Raw genomic sequence first — 19804 nt, 5'->3', positions numbered from 1 at the left:
GTCTACTCAAACCCTAAATGTGCACTGCATAAAAATATCTATCCATCCATTATCAAGTACTTATCTGGGTGTGGGTCACAGGGACAGCAGGATTAGCAAGGTAGGCCACACATCCCTCTCCCCAACAAAGCTTTTCACCTCCTCCTGGAAGACCCTGAGGCATTCCCAGGCTAGATGAGATACAGTATATTACCCCTTCTGTGTATTCTGGGTCTGCCCAGGGGTCTCCTACCAGTTGAATGTGACTGGAAAACCTCTAACAGACAGCGCCCAGGAGGCATCCTGATAGGATGCTGGGACCACCTCAGCTGACTCGGCTCTACTCTGAGCTCCCTCCAAATGTGTGAACTCCGCATCCTATCTCTAAGGCAGAGTCAAGCCATCCTACAGAAGAAAGTCATTTTGGTTGCTTATATTTGCAATCTCAATCTCATTCTTTCAGTCACTACTCAAAGGTGAGAGTTGGAATGTAGAGTGATAAACTGAAAGCTCCCTCTTCACCACAGTGGTCTGGTACAAAACCTGCATTACTGCTGACACTGCAACAATCTGCCTGTCGGTCTCACACTCCATTTTACCCTGACTCGTGAACAAGACCCTTAGATACTTAAACATCTTTGCTTGGGGCATCAATTTGCTCCCAACCCATATTAAGCGATCCACTGTTTTCCTGCAGAGAACAAAGGCTTCAGAGTTGGAGATGCTGATTCTCATGTTTAGTACTTCACACTTGGCTGCAAATTGTCCCAGTGCATGCTGGAGGTCACAGTCTGATGCAGAACAGTAACTTGGGGAAAAATTTGGAGGACAATTTGATGTGTAAAGAAACAGAGTGCAAAAGTAAATGTTGCTGCATTTTTACCAGACATTGTGGTGCCAGGCTGCTGACAGCAACAGAAGCAGAAGCAGCAGAGCCCTCATTTGAACACACAGGAGAGATTCCCACACACATGCCCATAGTATCATTTCCAGTGCTCACATCAGATCTATGCATTCAAGCTACCAGGACACTAAGCAAACTAAAAGGAAGTGATAAGACATGCCTACATCTTAGAGATGCTGGCTCTAAGATACAAATGGCTGATGAAAAGCATACCTGGAAACCATGAGAATCACCTGTTTTGGTCCACAGTGAGTATTTTAAAATGAAAATTAACTGCACTAAGTGTTGACTGTGAGACCCTGTGATACAGTATTAAAGTTCCTGGAAAAACGTCAGCTATGATATGAGCTCTACGTACAGTTTGTTTCCTTTGAGGGCAGCGTGGTGCAGCAGGTTGAAGCCTCTATGGTTCTGGTGGGTGAAGTCAATGTTGGGCACCACAACCAGGATCTCGATGATACTGCGGAAATCTTTAGCAATAGCGTCATGGAGAGGTGTGTCCCCATATGAATCCTGTTTGCACGAGAAAAAAATAATGGACATGCAGCACAGTGAGAAAGGCTGTTGCATGCATTCAGATTGGTGCTGCAGGTTTTTATTTTTCTTATGACATGTGTTGATATGACAGCTTAATGCAAACTACAGTTAAAACTGTGTTATGTTGGCAGTTAAATTTCTTATATTAATAGAGTGGAGGGTGCAGTTTTATTTTCAAAACAGCATTAACCATTTGTACATTATCTGCTATAATACAAAGATGCTAATCTGTAAACATAACATGATTCAGTTCATTTAAAATGTGTTGTAATTCAGATTTTTTCTGATCAGAAGTTGGTCTTAATCAGTGTTCCTCTATTTAAAATGACAGACACAAACAAAGTATATGTGCTGCACACAAACACAAACAAACTGGGCCTTTGGCTGAGTAGCCACACAACTGAAGCAGGGAAAAACGAGTTAGTTAGTGAAAGCTGGTCCTGACTGCAGGCATGTTAGACAGAGACACTGAACTGCTTTAATGTGGCTAAGGGCTCAAGTCAAATACCCATAAGTGGATGAATTTGTGTGTGTAAAAACTATGTAGAAGTTTGTAAAGCCACTGCTACACTCTGTGCTATTAACTAGCACAGAACTGGTTTTCATTTGTTTTGTTTTTTTTGCCACAGCGCAGAATCAATCAAGACCAGCTGAGGCAGTTAAAATAAGATGCAAGGTTGAAAATGGACACTGGGTCAAGAATAATTCACACTGCTCTCTTGGAGTCTTTGTTAGGTGCTTAGTTTAATTAGAAACCACTGTGTAGAAATAGAGAGCACTAGCCCCTCTCACCTGGAGATTGACGTCAGCTGAATGTTCGGTCAGCACTTTCACAACGTCAGTGAAGCCCTTGTTGACGGCAATGTGGAGCGCTGTGCAAATGGAGTTGTTCAGGAGGTTCACATTTGCCCCCTTGCTCAACAGGAGTCGTGCGATCTCAGCCTGATTACTAAACCAAAAGGCACATGCAGATGAACCCTTAATGTCCTTATGCTGAGTGATTCAATCAGTGTAAACAATGTTTATTTTAAACCAGCATATAAAATCTCACACACTTATTCTGAAATCCTACTGGGAGGTACACAAAGCTCAAGGGTTTCTTGTGAATTTGCACAAATATCCTTTAATACTCTGGCATTTTTTTGCATGGTGTACCACTGCTTCAAGCCATCAGCAACACAAAGTTATTTTTAAGAAGCAAAAATAGAGATTTTGTCAAATGCTAACCTTCTGTTGATGTGTTAATGTGGTGAGAGGAGGAATGATGGCTGGCTGATTAGGCAACACTTTACTGCTGTCACTACTGTGAACAGATTATTACATTACAAGGAAAAAGACCTGCACAGTCAGGATGGTGTACATCTGCAGTTTCCCTTTCCCAGTACTCCATTTATCTGTCTATTTGACCATCATCAGCTGTTTCTAAAGTCACTGAGTGCGTGTATGTGTTTGTCCTCACCCGAACGCAGTATAGTGCAATGCTGTGTCTCCATCTTCATCTTTGACTTCGATGGAGCTATTGGCCTGGAGGAGGGCCTTCACCACCTCCATGTGGCCTTGGTGAGCAGCGACCTGCAGTGCAGTCTTGCCCTGATTCTTGATATCCACCTGCCAGGACCACAGACACAGTGGAAGATTCATTAGGGGCAACAGCGGCCTGGACGCTAACAGAGCTGAACATAGAGGGACTGGAAATAATCTAAGCATGAACAGCAGCTGGGTTTGTCATACACGTGATACATAATCCTAATAAGTAGTGTAATCATCAGCATGAAGAAAAAGAAATAGACATGGCTATCCTTGTCTTATCCAATATTAGACTATTCATCTTAAATTCCATATTTCCCTTTTCATTATATTTGTAAATATCAAATATTAAGAACTAATTGAGGGAAGTTGTTGATTTTTTTATGTGTATATTTTTGAATATGGGAGTTCCTCAAGTTCCCAAGATCTAGAAGAGTGACTACATATACAGTGCAATATCTGGTTCACTAAATCACCCTGGCCCTGAAATTCCCCACCCCCAGTCTTGGTATTTTGGTGGAAAGAAATCTTGGCATCGGACTGCAGCAAAGGCAAGGAGTGCTGCACTAACCTTATCAGGATACTTCTGTACCAACTCCCGCACTTTGTTGGCACTGCCGTGTGCTGCCTCAATAACCAGCCGGTTGGGATTGTCCTGCTCTGTGGATTGAGAAAGTAGCTTCTCCAGCACTGAGATGACACTACCTGAACACAGATGTAATCAGATGAAGAAAAGAGGGGGGAAAGGGAGAAGAAAACGGTTGTGAAAAGGGGGACAGAGAAGCTTAATCAGTCTCATGTGAACAACATGACTAGAAACATAGGACGAAAATAGTACCACAATGCCACACTGGTTAATGGGTGTGTCAAGGATGAATTCAAAGCAGAATGAGTCAAAATGTCCCTTCATGAAGTGTAATCTTACCACACACACAGAACACAAAATCACTCTGTTGTCAGCCTCCCATTTCCTGCCCTGAACACATGCACAGAATAGTCATGACAGAGACTGCTGAGACCTTCTGACAATATAACAAATGTCTGCCGTGCTGGCAAAGCCTCCTGATGACATGTAGGATGACATGCTACAGAGAAGAATGTTTAAGAAAGTGACACCCAGTCCACAAACTGCTGAAAAAAAAAAAAAACCAACAACAACAACAAGTGAGTGACTGTGACAATTTATGCCACAGTTGCAGCCTGTATGCGAAAGCATGCATGACAGAGACTGAGCTGGAATGAGAGCAGGGGAGCATGAACGATTGTAAGAGGAACAAAAGCTGAAGCATTAGAGATCCCCTTGCCCCAGCAAAGGCCTTACTTCCAGATTCGTTGGGGTTCTCAGCTGTCATGAGGTTGGCGTCCACGTCCACAGGCTGTGCCGAAAGGCACGCTGGGTTGAATGTCCACGTCTGACCTCCAAATGCCACCCGTAGGTCACCATCTGCATATACTTTTAGCACCTTCCCCACCTGGCCAAGCACCTAGGAAAAACCAGTAAGCAAAGTGAATGTGGCAACAGTCAGTAAAAAAGGGCTTAAAAGAACAAATAAAGAAATAGAATGGAAAAACTGATCAACCAGAAACTATTCATGAGTTTTAAACAACCAGGTTCTGTGCGTCTTTAAGGCTGCATTCAAGGAAGCAGCTGTAAACCTGACTATTTCCCGTACACCCAATTTTCTTGAAGTAGGTCACTCTCAATTCAGAGAGACGTCTGCCAAATAAAGGCAGAGAACACAGTTAACAAACTGCACACAAACAGGGATCAACCAAAGTACAGCAGAATACAGAGGTTGGTTAGTCTCAAGTCTTGGTCTAATCAAGACCACAAGTTCAAAACAAAGTGCTAAATTTAGTTGTTATAATTCAGTCATTACGTGTCTTTCACTTAATCTGCACTTTTCCCTCCTGCTCAGACAACATGATAGGCTGCTACTTGACAGATTTATAGCAAATCAGTCTGGGATATCAAATCCAGGTTATGTGACTCCAGTAAACCTTTGCCAGAACACAGCATTAACTGAGCATTCACAACTAAAGCTAAGATACCACAAAGCGTTTGTCTCATCAGGCTACCATTTATAATTAGGCTAATTGAGCATACAGGAGCCATGCTGTCTGTCCACTCTCCATGGCCAGCCTGGAGTTTCTTCACACTCTCCATGTCTTCCAGTACTCTTACTAGTTCACCAACTCCAAAAGTGTTCACCTGGGGGAAAGACAGATGAACAAGTTATTAAAAGGGTGGATAGACTATTAAAATCAAAACATACTGATAAACCACATAAGCTCTTGATAAACTGAAGTTCTGAACTGGGTAGGAACCTGCTGTAAGACCCTCTCATAAAAACTTAGTACCTTGGTGAGGGCCCCAGGATGGAAAGTCCAACGGATGTTGTTGCTGTACTGGACCCGCACATCTCCTCGATCAGTGATTCTATGAACAGTCCCAATCCGGCAAATGTACTGCAAACACAAAGAGGCTGTGATTTGATGCCCTGCTTCCTTTTTCCTCTGTTGCAGGCCAACATCCATCTGAGCCACATATATAAATATGCCAAGTTTCAAGAGATGTGTTTTTTTGTTTGTCAAAAACATAAAGACTACATACATACACAGATCAGCCATAACATTATGACCACCGACAGCTGAAGTGAATAGCATTGGCTATCTCGTTACAGTGGCACCTGTCAGTGTGTGGGGTACATTAGACAACAAGTGAACATTCAGTCCTCGAAGTTGGTGTGTTGGAAGCAGGAAAAACAGTCAAGCGTAAGGATCTGAGTGACTTGGACAAGGACCAGACTGTGATGGCTGACGACTGGGTCAGAATGTCTCCCAGACTGAGGATCTTGTTGGGTGTTCCTGGTCTGCAGTGGTTAGTACTGACCAACAGTGTCTAAGGAAGGACAAACACTGAACCAACAACAGGGTCACGGACGCCTGAGGTTCACTGATGATGAGGTCGACCAACTGTAGATTAAACCTTTAAGTTTCATTCATCCTTTTCAAAAGATTCCATTCTGTTTGAATCTTTGTTAAAGTGGCTGAAATGAGAAATACTGTGCACTGGTCTCTATGAAGAGAAACATTCAGAGGCTACAGTGGTGATATCACACCTAGAGTGGGGAGGCTGTTGGATTTATTTAATATCTCTAATTATCTCTAACTTGTCCTCATGATCACAGTTTTCACTGCTTTTTCACAAGCTTTTACTGAATGGTCGACACATTAGAGCTCTTCCTGACAGTAGAACTAAGGAAGCAAACAGATTCACAAAAGATGCACAGTGAGATGCAGAGTGACACGAGTGCCAATTGACTGCTGCACTGACTCCCTGTGTACACAGTATTAGGCAGGTGGTCATAATGTTAAGGCTGATCGGTGTATGTATCCAGTACAAAGAGTTCATGATTTGCTGGAAAAAAACAAGGGAAGTGCACTTTGTACTTCCTTATTATGGAAGAACTCAACTGGGAGTTGTTTAAAATTGTCCATTGTTTCTTGGAAAAAGATTTACCTCTGCCATTTTGGGGTTCCACCCTCCGTGGCCCTCCTGCATCTGACGCAGGATATCCACCTCAAGGAGACATTTGACCTTGTCGCCCTGCTGGAAGGAGTGGCCGTCAGCACTCTCCTGGCGCTGTAGCTCTGCATGCTCCCCTGGATAGATGTAGGTCAGCATCAACAAACTTGTATGGGTTTTTCAAAGCCAAAACCATATCACTGTAATGACTGAAAATGTCACACGCAAATTAAGCTAACTCTAAGTTCTTTAAGTAGCTCCTTAAAGATTTACAAACTGTCACTCACTAAGAGTTTGGTTAACTCTAGTATGTCACAGAAAAAATAATATATAGATTGGTGATAAGGCAGAGGGCAGACCTCCATTTATCACAGTGCAATGAGATAACAGATTTTTCTTCAGGGCCTATATCTGTAAAATGTACTTCTGTAATCTTATTCTCTTACACCGTGATCCACTGAACAACTGAGAAAAAAATGACTTAGTGCCAAAGGAATGCATACTTTAAAAAGAGGAACCCGTCTGTCTTACCAAGCTTTGGTAGGTGGTCTTTGTAATAGAAGCCTCCTTGACCATCAGACACATATTTGAGGTCTACCTTGCCCTTGTGTCCCATTCGGTAGACGTTGGTGGTGCCATTAGACCAGGCGACACTAGCCACGCTGCGACCAGACTCTGTGTCCCAGCCACGAATGTCCACTACCTTCCCAATCTTACCATCACCGCCTACACACATACATACATAAACACAGAGGCACACAAATATGCAAGAAACAATAATGTATCCGCTCCTTAAAGAAAAAAACATGGTTAGATAAGAGAGAGGACTTTGGTGTGAACAAGCAGTCATCCATAGTGAAAAGCTGATAAGCACTATATGCAAATATCAGAGTGAAATACACGCATATGAGACAAATGAGTGACAGGCACAAAGGTGTGTGAGAAACATTCTCCCTGTAGGGACAAACTGCCAAATGTCAAAATCATTCACTTCCATTTTCTAGAGGTAGCTCAGTTCTCCATGTTTTTGTTCCATGACTCAAACACCTGACAAACCACAATGTCCCTTCTTCAAATAACCAAATATCAAAAGAACTATTTAAGAGTTACTATTAAACAAATATATTTTTCCAAGCCACATTATTAGTGCACATTTGTTGTATCATACATCAGACTTTGTGACTAAACAAAACCTTTTTTAAGTCATTGAAGTAATCAAGCTGCCTTAGTGAATAACCACACCTAAACCGGTGGCTCCTAAGAATACAGTACACGGTGGACTGGAGGTTTCTGAGCATGCCCAGAGTGTCCTGTATACACTTACCACATACACAATTTAAGCCTGATGAGTGACTTAACCAAACCCCTGGGCACTGATTTCAAAGACACCAAAAGGACATTTTGACTCATTCGTTCTAACTCAAAAAAGGGAGCATTGCTATTCTCAGAGACAACGATGACCTCAGAGCAGGAAATACAAAGACACATTCACTCTTTGCCTGTAGGGAACATTCAAGGGTTTTAATATAGCCCACCAATGTGAAAGATTGTTTTAGTTACTATTTAAACTATCTCAAACATCAACCAGTGTGGGCTATCTGAAAGAGAGTACATTATTCAAAACAACAACATTGTAGACAAGTGGTTTACATGTAAAACTGTGGACATCCATGAAACCAACAATCACAATTCATAGCATGGAATGATCTCCATTCTCTGCTTTCACAACATTTACTGCATAGACTACAGTATACTGGAAATCGGTGGCCTCTCGGTTTTTCCCACTGCACAGGGCTGGAGAAAGAAAAGATAAGGAACATAAAGTGTACTGAACAAAGACATTATGAAGACACATACAGACAGGCACATCTGTGGCACTGACTCAGATGCATCACTGGCACTTAATGTGCACACAGACACTAAACATTTTGTGGGCTAATGAGACGAGAGGTTAGAATGTTATTATGGGCTGTGGATTTTAAAACACTTTGAACCGCCTCCATGATGGGAGGGATGCTGAGCTAGCAGCGCCAGGTTAGTGCAATGAATAGTCCCCCCCCACACACCACTCACCATCCTGGTTGCCCCAGTCCCAGTCAGGTCCACGAACCACTTTAACCCCCTGGAAGATTCCTTTGAGGATGATCCGTGGAAGGTTCTGCCTTGGTGCCAAGCTCACTCTGTGATAAGGGCATGGAAAAACACACATGGAACATAACAATGAAATCCAACAGTTTGAATAAGTATGCATATTATAACCCCAGCAACTAGAGATGTAACAATACCAAAATCTCACAGTACAATACTGCCATAGAAAAGTCTACAATAAGATATTTATCATAATATTTAAAAAATGGCATTAAAAAGATCAAAATAACCCTTTACTAAAAAAAAGAATTCAGCATTTTTTGTATAATGTATATACTGTAAAAAATTATGCAGAGATCAGCAGCAGTCCTTTTATGAGATAAAATAATATATTATTGCAGCAGCTGGATCTTCTAAATAAAACAAGTTGCACTCAGAATGGAACATCAGTGTCACAGTACTTCTCTGCAGGTGGTTGGGTTCTCAGTAGGCTATAAGACCCGATGAAGTGGGTATGCAGAAACCCAACCACCAGGGGCAGTATTGAGCATACTGAGGGGAAGAAGACATCAAACTAGCATAAGCCACATAAAAGTGAGATTTGTACTTTACTGGAGGTGTTTTTCAAACATCGTCCTCTACTTTTTCAAAAGAAAAGACTTAAAGGGTGGTTACTAAGTGGCTGGTTTTCTGCATGTTGCATAGTTTGTCTGCCCAATTCTGTTAAAGTATTGCACAGCCTCGTCCTGACCGTTTCTGAGAGACATATCCAGGACTGTCTCAGTCCTAAATAGGGCTAAGTATTGCCATCATCCGGCAATATTTGGAAATAGTTCAGCATTTGTAGTTTCATTTTTGCAGTCATTTTTACTGGAGGTGTTTTTCAAACATCGTCCTCTACTTTTTCAAAAGAAAAGACTTAAAGGGTGGTTACTAAGTGGCTGGTTTTCTGCATGTTGCATAGTTTGTCTGCCCAATTCTGTTAAAGTATTGCACAGCCTCGTCCTGACCGTTTCTGAGAGACATATCCAGGACTGTCTCAGTCCTAAATAGGGCTAAGTATTGCCATCATCCGGCAATATTTGGAAATAGTTCAGCATTTGTAGTTTCATTTTTGCAGTCATTTTTGAAATAGGAAAACTGAAATGCTGCCACACAACAGCTGTAAAAGTCGATGATGCAGCATCCACTGTGTCAGTTTCAAATTCTGCGACCAGTACGCAGTTATACTAATGAAATAACCATGGATACCATCATAGTCCCACAACATTATCAAGACATTTTTCTATTGCGATATCACAAAATTACAAATATTGTTACATCCCTGCCAACAACACATTTCCTGCATTGATTACAGGCTAAACCTGGTATGGTAAGTGATACAAGAAATGTCAAATGTGGATGTAAGGTTTAAACATTTGTCAGCTCTGTTATTGATCAATAATCTATGAATCATTACAACCATATGAAACAATTTTGCTTATGAATGATACATCAAATCAACAAAATGCTGCTGCCACACATACTGGCAAAAAAAATATTAATAGTGTGCAACTTACAGGCTTTCCTGATGGAAAAAATATAATGAGATTTAACACGCAGGACACTTAGAATAAAGTCTAACCCATTTTATATCAAAGAAAATCCCTACTGTATGTCGAGATGAGAATAAAACAAGCTGTCCTGACCACTGACCTATGAAGTTTTCACATATACAAGCTGCATTTTGTTTACATTTTAACATTTATCATTAAAGCACATTTTGGATATCATAATATGATGAATATATTTCATCTATATATAACAATTTTCAAGGCCTTTTTTAGAATGCTTTGAAACATGAATGGCTTACATCAGTCTTTTTCTCTTATTAGCACAGTGCTCATATCATCCCAGAACCATGATGTATACATGTGTGACTGTGTTTGCTGGTAGGACATGACATACTGGGATCTGCTCATATTGATCCAGGTTATTCGCAGTAAACCCCAAGCAGGCACAATCAAACAATTACTAAAATCCATGTTAATATCTACTCTCATATCTAACCATCAGTATTGCTGTGACTCTGCTTCCCAGCTCTTCCACTGAGCAGATTACGTCTCATTTACTGAATGATGCCTATTCTGTGGTAGTTCTTCAACAAATGGTCAAGCAATAAGTCCAACACCCTACTTGAGAAAAGGTCTTTCTTGTGATAGGGTTTCAGGACTGTAAACAGATCAACTCAAAAAGCACACTTCTATGCACAGTCAACATCAGTGTCCACAGATACTAGAGCACATTGACCAAAAACCTCTAATGCAATCACAGATTCAGACACTCAGATAAGGCAGGCATACCTTATTGTAAAGATCTGATCAGATCTTGGGGCAAAAGAGCTGCCTATTCCCATACTTTCTTGACAAGATCAAACTTCAGCTTCCATTTCAACCAAACAACTTTGTTGCATAAAGTCAAAAGCATATGAAGACACATAAAATCCAGCGTAATCAAAAGAAAAAAGCCCTGTGAGAGCTGTCATCCTCAGGGAGCCTAACAGAGGCTTGCTGCCCCCACATGTGTCTCTAGCATTGGAGTTTTACTTAAAACTAGCTTTGACTAACTTCATTCCCTGCCACGGCCTAGACCTTTCAGGTTCCTGGGTGCGGTGGCAGGAAACAGTTGTACATGTGTCTTTCAGAGCCAACTAACAGTAAACCTCAGTGTGGAGCTGAGAACAGGGCATAGTCTAATCCCTGGACAGCAGTGCTATCTGAAAACAGGCCACCTCAGGGCACGTGTGTGTGTGTGCACATATTTATTTGAGCTACAACAAAAAAAAATCTGTACACTGGGTACACTGCTATAATGCATTAAATTGCTGGTGTGTTTTAGTGGAATTTCAAGGGATTAAGGATGTGACACAATTGTGATAAGTCTAAGTAAAACAGAGCTAGTTAAAGTAAGAGACTTCCTGAACTCGTAGTATTAAGGGTCATGGAAAGAATGTAGCAAGCTGTGCTCATTTCCTGACAGTACAAAGAAGATTTAGCTCAGTCTTGAGGGATTAAAATTTTACCAAGAGAAGTGTTTACAACAGGACAGCTAGTTCACTAAGAGACTATTCCTAAAACCTGGCCGAAAAAATACTTCAAGATCAGGTGAAATCTGACAGATATCCTTATTTCATGACTTCAGTGTCTGACATATCAGTGTAGCTACTCTGAGCAGCTCTTTCAAGAGCTCAAGATTTGTAATCCTTCTCGACCAAATGTCGTACCCTGCTCCCAGACAGGATCAGAAGACCTGCACTGACTGACACAACAGCCAGGTCAATAGTCAGCCAAGGGTTAGATTTACTCTTTGAGATAAACACAGCAGAATATATTGCATAACCATTTGTTTACAGAAACCAAGATGACCCTGGTTTAAAGGTTTGAATTTACCTCATGTAATGTACCCGAGGTAACTTTGCAACTGTGAAAACACTAATCCAGACCAGACCAGATTAGACAAAATCTAAGTGGACACGTCTAAAAAAAATACATATAAATGCACAATGGTATCAACTTCCCCTTTACTCACACCTACAGTACAAAAGCCCAGAACCCTTGTTCAAATATATTTCAGAAGGCAACACTTTTGTCATGGGACTAGAAATGAGAAATAAGAGCAAAATAGATGCAAGAGAAATGAGACAAGAAATGAGTGGAAAGATTCCCGTTTGTACCCTAGAGCTAAATTTAGGAAATGTTTCCAGTATGACAACAGAGAATGCACTGGACAACTCTGCAGGGCAGTTGTTTGGATGTGTCTTAAAAGTGACTACAGAGTGGAGAATTGAAGAGTTCAGACGGAGCAATGTAATGTGATTCACAAAGGAGGGATTATGCATTGACTGTAGCTGATAGGTTCCCTGGAACTGCATGTGTATTGTTTGTGTGTTGATGAGCCGATTAACCAACAATCTTCTCATTAACATATGGTACACACATATGCCGCCCTGAGCTCTGTCAACGTGTGCACACATGCCTCAGTGTACCATCAACGTGTGCACACATGCCTCAGTGTACTATTTAACATACAAGTCTTAACAAAACAGGTCACTAAAGCCATTTTAAAAAACTGAACAAAGTAAACAACCATCTACAATAAAGCTTCACAGCATTTGGATTGAGATACATAAGAACAATAGTTTAATGAAAGTCATATTCTGAAGATTCAAATAATAAAAAATGCCATCAATCAGTGCTGAAGAAACACACGAGTGTAAATCTGGAACACTGGTACATCAGGCTCTGCGAACAGTTTTTATAAGCCACACCTTGATTTGCTTTGTATCCAACAACTCTTATCTTATACATGAGTTCTAAGTTGAAAACGTTAACATGCTAATCTGTACGGCTGAGAATGTTAGCATCCATTTAATTCAGTTGTAATTACAATGTGTGCATAGTCCATCCAGCTCAGTCTCGCACCATGTTTGTGATGGTACTTTGAGTGTTTTATCACTGCAGTAGTTTAGTGTTGACAACTTCCCATCATCCCCTCACTCTTCGTCCCCACTTATAAGGTTTCTGCCTACAGTACGGGTACAAAGAGATCTCAGCTGTTAAAATTGCTATCAAACTATCATCATGTTTGGTCCACATGGAAGAATCCCTTTTAATTATACTAAGCCCAAGCCCAGTCTCCTCATGTAAATCACTGCTAGAACAACACTAATAATGAAACCAAGTTAATTCTGCTTTTCTAGGCAAATATCAGTGTGCCCCTGACTAGATTATAAATTAGTCTTTTTAAATGCTGTCAGTGAAATATGGGTCATTGTGGACTAGAAATTAAAAAAGTACTGTGTTTGGCAACACTGCTCTTCTATTCCATTGATGTGACATGAAAATAAGTGACTTTCATGTGTTTTCCCAGACGTACACTCTTGCTACATGACAATCACAACTCCACATTCAATGAGAATATGCAAAAATGACTTTGATAAAAGGGTGAAGAGAGAAAGACTGAATGCTATAAATGAATCATTGTGTTAATACGTTGAGCAACAAACTGTGGATTGTTAGGCATGTTGTGATATTCCACAGTAGAATGATCAAATAAATCTGTTAATCTACTGTTAATTATAAGAAATCAATATATGTTAACATATCCAAAAAACATCTGACTGAATTTTTCTTCATTTCAATATATTTAAAATTGACTTGTCAGCGAGCTAGTATCGGTGCAAGGTCCACAGATGGAAAGTAGTGGCCTGTCTGACCTCTGAAGAGTCACATTACGGTGTTTGCACCACCAAAAACACCACCTTATTGACAGACCCTGCTGAGCCAAACAATGTTTGGGCCTCAATGACAAATCAATACTTCTGAAGAGAAACTGAAATGGGAGGTAAAATGAGATTCCAGTTACTAATGTCATAATGAGCACAGCACCATCTTGTCTCATTGGCTGAGTCTCATTTATTCTGATGCTCCATTTCCACCCCATCTGTCACAATCCACATGGTCCACAATAAATTGTGGACCCAAGCTAATTCTAAAATAAGACTTCAATAAAGACGTTTTTGTATTTAATAAGAATGGGATCACAGAAAATGACAGCAGGAAGTTAAATGAAAAAGATGCAATGCTCGGGTTAACACTTGAAGCTAGGGAGTGATAAGTCATATGCTGCACTTCTGCATAATTAAACTGTTTCAATAACACAACATAACTGTGAATCTGCTGAGCTACACACACACACCTATTTGTAGCCTGTACTGGACAGGAAAATAAAGAGCTTTGTGTTGGACCTGGACCAGGATAAACTATAGAAGAATTCTGGGTCATACATATCACCTTGTAAAAATGAGAATGGGCCATCCAGCCCGAGACATTCAGACAGTGCCTAAAGCAGCTTGGAGCTTTACTGTGAACTGATGCAGAAGAGTGGATTCTGAAGGGAGAACTCACCCAAGTAAATCTGGATACATAGCACACTTGAATCAACTGAACATTTATTCACAGCAAGGCCAAGGCGTGCTTTTGACTATGCTGAATAATACATAGAAACAACAGCTTTTTGACTATAAGTGTCCTTGCAAACTTGATAAAAAATTTCAGCTCACTGTAATCAATAATAATTTAATTGTGCTTGTGGCTAATGTACATAAAGATAAAGAGGTTGTTACAACATCCTGCAGATTGTTTGCAGTATTTTAGCTTTAATAACCATCATTGCACATATCTTAGGAGCCACTTGTGTAATATCAAACATTATTTACAATTTACGTACACTGCTTAAAGCTATAGCTGATGAAGATGCATTACTTTCATTTTTCTGTTGGACGATTATGACTGACACAGATGAAGTAGATCCTAATGTACAGTAAGAACACTGGCTGGTGGTTGGAAGTTTAATTTTGGAAAGAAACATGCAGAAATAAACAGAAAGCCAAAGTAAAGTCAATAAAGCATTGATTTGTGAAATATCAGTGTGAAAAGGTCAGTTTAACAGAATAATGACAATTAAATGGAGGATGCAATATTAGCTGAGTGGGACTTTAATTGAGCAAGTCAGTGGAACTGAGACACAACCATAACTAGAACTTAAATGAGGATCGGTGGTGCTGAGGATGTGGCGGTGCAGTACTCACGGCTGAGAGTGTGCCGTCTCGTAGCGCTCGAAAGCGTGGCTCAGGTCATGCTTGTTGCTCATGTAACACTGGGTGCACAGGTCATAATCAAAGCACACCTTGCACTTCCAGCGCATTCCCATGATGCCATGCTTCTTGCAGCTGTCACAAATGATGTTGGAGTGGCGCACGCCTGGAGTGGAAGGAGAGGGGGTGGTCATAAATGTAATATTATTCTATTTCTGCCGCAAAGAAATACATTTTTGTTAAGAACTTGTCATCTCCTGTATACCAAGTACTATGCTACTATGTATTTCCCAAATACAAGTCACTGAAGCAGACAAGGCCTGTGCCACATTCTTGCCAATGTTACTCATCACAATGGCTAATATCATGAGGTGCAGAAGAACTGAGCCACAAACAGCATGACACAACACCCCCAACCCCTCAGCTCCACATCACTTCTCCTCCTCTTCTTTCACTCCATTAACTGAAGGGCCAGCTTCTGAGGCAGAAAAAAGTTGCTTTAAATGGAGCAAAATGCTAATGAGTCCTGCATTAATGCATGTGTCATTCAAATCCAAAATAGAGCTGGGTGCCCGATGATGATGAGAGATGGTCTTTACTGTAGCATGCTTACTAAATATGGGCTTTGTGAAGGCTGCCTGAGTCACAGTGACAAACAGGCACAAATATGCAAGATAAAAACTTGGAAACAGCTGATGGCAAAGCGGATTAGGAGACCTTTGAGGTTTAAGAGGTGGCGTTCTCAAGAGTTAACAGCATACTGTACCTTTTGGGTCAGGGGTCTATGGAAAGGTTTAGAAAGAATGCAATTTGGCTTGAAAAACATCCATTTTGACTTCCATTAGGATTTTTTCAAATCCAGCATTTTATTGAGCAATTACAGAAGGAAAACAAATATATATATCTACTGTAAATAGTATTCAGCTAAGTCTTCATAGAGCCATACCTCCTGAATGCAAACCATGAGACTACCTAAAAGGTTTTTACAGGGGTCTACAGCAAACAAAATACAACTCCTTGTATTTAAAACAAAAATGAGAAAGGGAGGTTAAACTAAATATACTGAAGAAGGAATGGGAGAAAGTCAGCGAGGGCCCTCTGAGGCAAACAACTATTATATATCCTGGTCTTGGTCAATATTAAGTAAGTTCTAGCTGGAGGTTCATAAAGCTGTGCAAAAAGTCCTCCAGGTCAACATCCCATTAAAAGTGGAGACCCTGTATTTCGAAGCCCTGTCTTCAGAAAATGTTATCTGTCAGGTCAGATGCCTATTATTTCAGATTCTCAGTGCTGGTGGCGGAACACTAAACCCAGAAATACCTACAATTGATGACTAGCTTGACATTATGTGTGATACCTATACAACAGAAAGAATTTTGTTTTTTCTGTTAGCATGATTCTGAAAATACAGGAAAGTTGGATCTTGTACAATATATGTACAGCCATCATTTGTTTCTGAGTTCCTTGGTATGCTCAGATAAACACAGTCCTAACTGACCCAGTGTTTCAGTATGACTTCAATCTCTCTTACCAATTTGAGCGTTATCATAAAGCAGCAGGTCGTAGGCACCCTGGTAACCAGTGCGGTAGTTGGTCCGTGTACCACTGTCCCACTGCACCACCACCGTCTTGTCTGGCGTGGTAGTACTGCCCTGCCGCCCGATCTCCACCACAGTGCCCACGTGGCCCTCACCATCATCCTGGTTTCCCCATTTCCAGTCCAGGCCGCGCACCACGCGCATGCCCACCTCCATGCTGCCTCTTTTGGGGCCTGGCCTGGGGGCTGAGCGCAACGGGCGGGGCCTGGCAGCGCTGTCAGTTCGGCTGCTGCTGTGCCTCTGGTTCCTCTGAAGGGCAGAGCCGGCTTGCACTGGAAATACTGGGGGCAGCAACGGCACCAGGGGTGTTTCCAGGAGCAGATCAGGGGTGACTGGAGGTAGGAGAAGATGAAAGTTCAATGAAAAGTGAGGCAAGCACAGCAGCAAAGTACAGTAGCATCCTACAAGTACAAGTTGCCTAGAGTTCATGTAAAAGATTCTGAAAATGTTGCCTTTTTAGCAAGGAAATCACACAACATGTGTGCTGTTGGACTACCTGTCTGAAAGTGGCTGCTGAGGGACTCAAAGAAACACACCATATGTCCCAATAATTTCTAAGCCGTATTTTTCTCTTTGCTGGTGGATCACTGAATGGACGCCTTGCTGTGTGTCATGGCACACTTCTGGAAAGAGCAGCTGGACAGGGCTGATGCGGCGTATGTCGAACTAATCAAGCCCTGACATGACACACAAGCACACACATACACACTTGTGCTGACATCCTTGGCAGGACGGTAGATTGGCTTCATTCATGCCCTAAATCTCAATCATAGCACACGACTACTTCACCAACCCTAAACTAGCAATCATCAGGTGCAAGTTGTGAGCATGTAAGGCGAGTATGCCAATGCAAACAAAACAACAAACCTATTTATACTTAATGTACAGTAAGTGTGTGATTGTAAACATCTGAAATGGTAGCCATTTACAGCAGCACTGTAACATTATAATTCTAACACTAAGCTGTAAACCTAGGACTGAAATATTACAGCAAAGATATAAAAATGCCAAAATCTCATTTTAAGGACAGTTGTACAAGAACTCTCACATTCACACCCGTGACTGATGATGAATGCCACTGGGAGGGAGAAACAAATACAGGGAGGAAGTAGCATTTCTGTAGCAGCATGAGTCAGCAATGTAGAAAGGAAATTTTGCTGCGGATCATGACCATCAACAGACATCCATTCGCAAACAGCAATCACATCTGACACATCAGAAATATTATTCTATACACAGGCACGGTGTTTCTCCTCCACCACTACAATTATTGAGAAGATTTAAAACTACACCAAGCAATACTTGCAGTGCTGTTTCTCTAATCATACAGAAAAAAAAAATTATTGCCAACAATTAACTATAGCTTTTAAGTAACAGTCCACAAAATGCATGTTGTGATTGTGTGCCTGTGTTTATGCTTCTTTTCTAGGATTGTGTTAAGACAAAAAGTAAAGTTTACTTGCGATATCTGACACATACGGAAGGCAAACGATGATAAATAATCTTTCCAGTGTTGTTAAACTAGGCTAATGCACAGTACCTCAAGGAAGCAGAGCACACCTCTTAATTGTTGTCACTCTTCAATGTAAAGACAGTGAAACGCTCACAAGTCCTGCTTTGTATTAGCACACCATATGAACAACACTACCCCGCAGGCTTTGTGTTGGGGGGAAAACACCAGTGCTTACCCGAAATCAAGTGCCACGTTTGTCAAGAGTCATGCATGTGACTATATTCCTTAGACGATGGTGGCGATAATCCATCATTTCTCTGTTTAAGACAACCATTAATCTAAATGTGAGGGAGAATTCAGAGGCTTAAGTCTTTTCTGTGCACTGAGAAAATGTGGTAAATGATGATCTGTAAAGGCTGGTGTAGACAGGAAACTTTCAGCAAAAATATACAGTATATACATCATTAATCTCGTGATTTATTTGGTCATTTATACCCATTATTCTTTTTAGTATATATCTTGACAGTTTGGCCAGAGATCACTTTAAAATCACTTTCAGAAACAGGGAGGACTGATGTCTTTAATGTGAAATTACTCTTGCATGCTTATCACGATTACAATGTCATTTTGGGTATTAAAGGCGTCTCCTTAAGCATGAAAGCATAAGGGATGAAGGGGATCAAAGGAGGGAAAGCAGGCTGCTTATATTCCATTTTCTGTCCAAAATGACAGCTTAGCCTTTCATATGCACTGGAATAATACCTCAGCCAATCATCTAACATTTCAAAGTGCAAACAGAGCAGCTGTCACAGGCAGTGCACGGCTTTCACACAGCTCCCAGCATTCTGGATGTGGATGGATGCAGGAAATGCCTAGTTGATCTAAGAATAACTGAGAATACAATCATGATGAATCAAGACACTAAAAAGACACACTGCAAAGCAGGCCCACACTCTAGTATTCTGGGTTGAGGTACTGTTCTACAGACACAGAGCAAAATAACATACCACCTACATTTAAAATTGTTCCGCTACCCACATCCTCCCCGCAAACACCCACCCACCCTGCTGCCCCCTCTTTGTATGTTCCAGAGAGAATTCAGCCTGAGAACACCGATATCTTATCATTAATAAATAAACCAGGGCTTGTACTGCCAAGTTGACACAACAAGGGATCTCTCTACACAAAAAGCCCCTATCCCACATTCTCCAGGACATTTCTTACAGTGAGCTTTATCTTCTGCCTCTGTAATAACATCATTTACATATGCACACTACAGAAAAAGGGTGAATACACAGTTCAAGCTGTAACTGGCAAGAATATGTGGTAGAAATTCTTAAATCCCAGGGCACCTTGATTTTTGGTGCTGAAAGGTGGTCACTGCCAGAAAATCTTCTCCACACAGAAGGTGTGAAGAACCTTCTGCAGCTTAAACAGCTGTGAGCAATCAGTATTTCTCAAGTTACTTCTCTGCTTATATTTTGGACCAAAAAATGTACAAAGGAGAGCAGCTTCACTAGTTCTGATAATCACAGCTCCATACATTTTAAGTAAG

At 41.0% G+C, this 19804-nt stretch overlaps 1 protein-coding gene across 1 annotated transcript in view; it reads right to left on the bottom strand.

Annotated features, from left to right (window-relative positions):
* mib2 (MIB E3 ubiquitin protein ligase 2) overlaps positions 1-17335 on the bottom strand; it is a 31531-nt gene extending 14196 nt beyond the window's left edge. The window contains exons 1-13 of the mRNA XM_020612512.1: positions 17293-17335; positions 16730-17128; positions 15193-15364; positions 8550-8656; positions 7008-7202; positions 6471-6613; positions 5309-5416; positions 5055-5159; positions 4269-4431; positions 3519-3652; positions 2880-3028; positions 2213-2369; positions 1242-1396 (exon numbers count right to left, since the gene is read on the bottom strand). Of these exons, the coding sequence (XP_020468168.1) occupies positions 1242-1396; positions 2213-2369; positions 2880-3028; positions 3519-3652; positions 4269-4431; positions 5055-5159; positions 5309-5416; positions 6471-6613; positions 7008-7202; positions 8550-8656; positions 15193-15364; positions 16730-17128; positions 17293-17335 (2030 nt within the window). The remainder of the gene's footprint in view (positions 1-1241; positions 1397-2212; positions 2370-2879; positions 3029-3518; positions 3653-4268; positions 4432-5054; positions 5160-5308; positions 5417-6470; positions 6614-7007; positions 7203-8549; positions 8657-15192; positions 15365-16729; positions 17129-17292) is intronic.
* Positions 17336-19804: the final 2469 nt, after the last annotated feature.

The sequence above is a fragment of the Monopterus albus genome, unplaced genomic scaffold, assembly GCF_001952655.1.
Source record: "Monopterus albus unplaced genomic scaffold, M_albus_1.0 scaffold126.1, whole genome shotgun sequence".
NCBI classification, from domain to species: domain Eukaryota; kingdom Metazoa; phylum Chordata; class Actinopteri; order Synbranchiformes; family Synbranchidae; genus Monopterus; species Monopterus albus.
The sequence above is the reverse complement of the archived record's forward strand: the minus strand, read 5'-3'. Positions and strand labels throughout refer to the sequence as shown.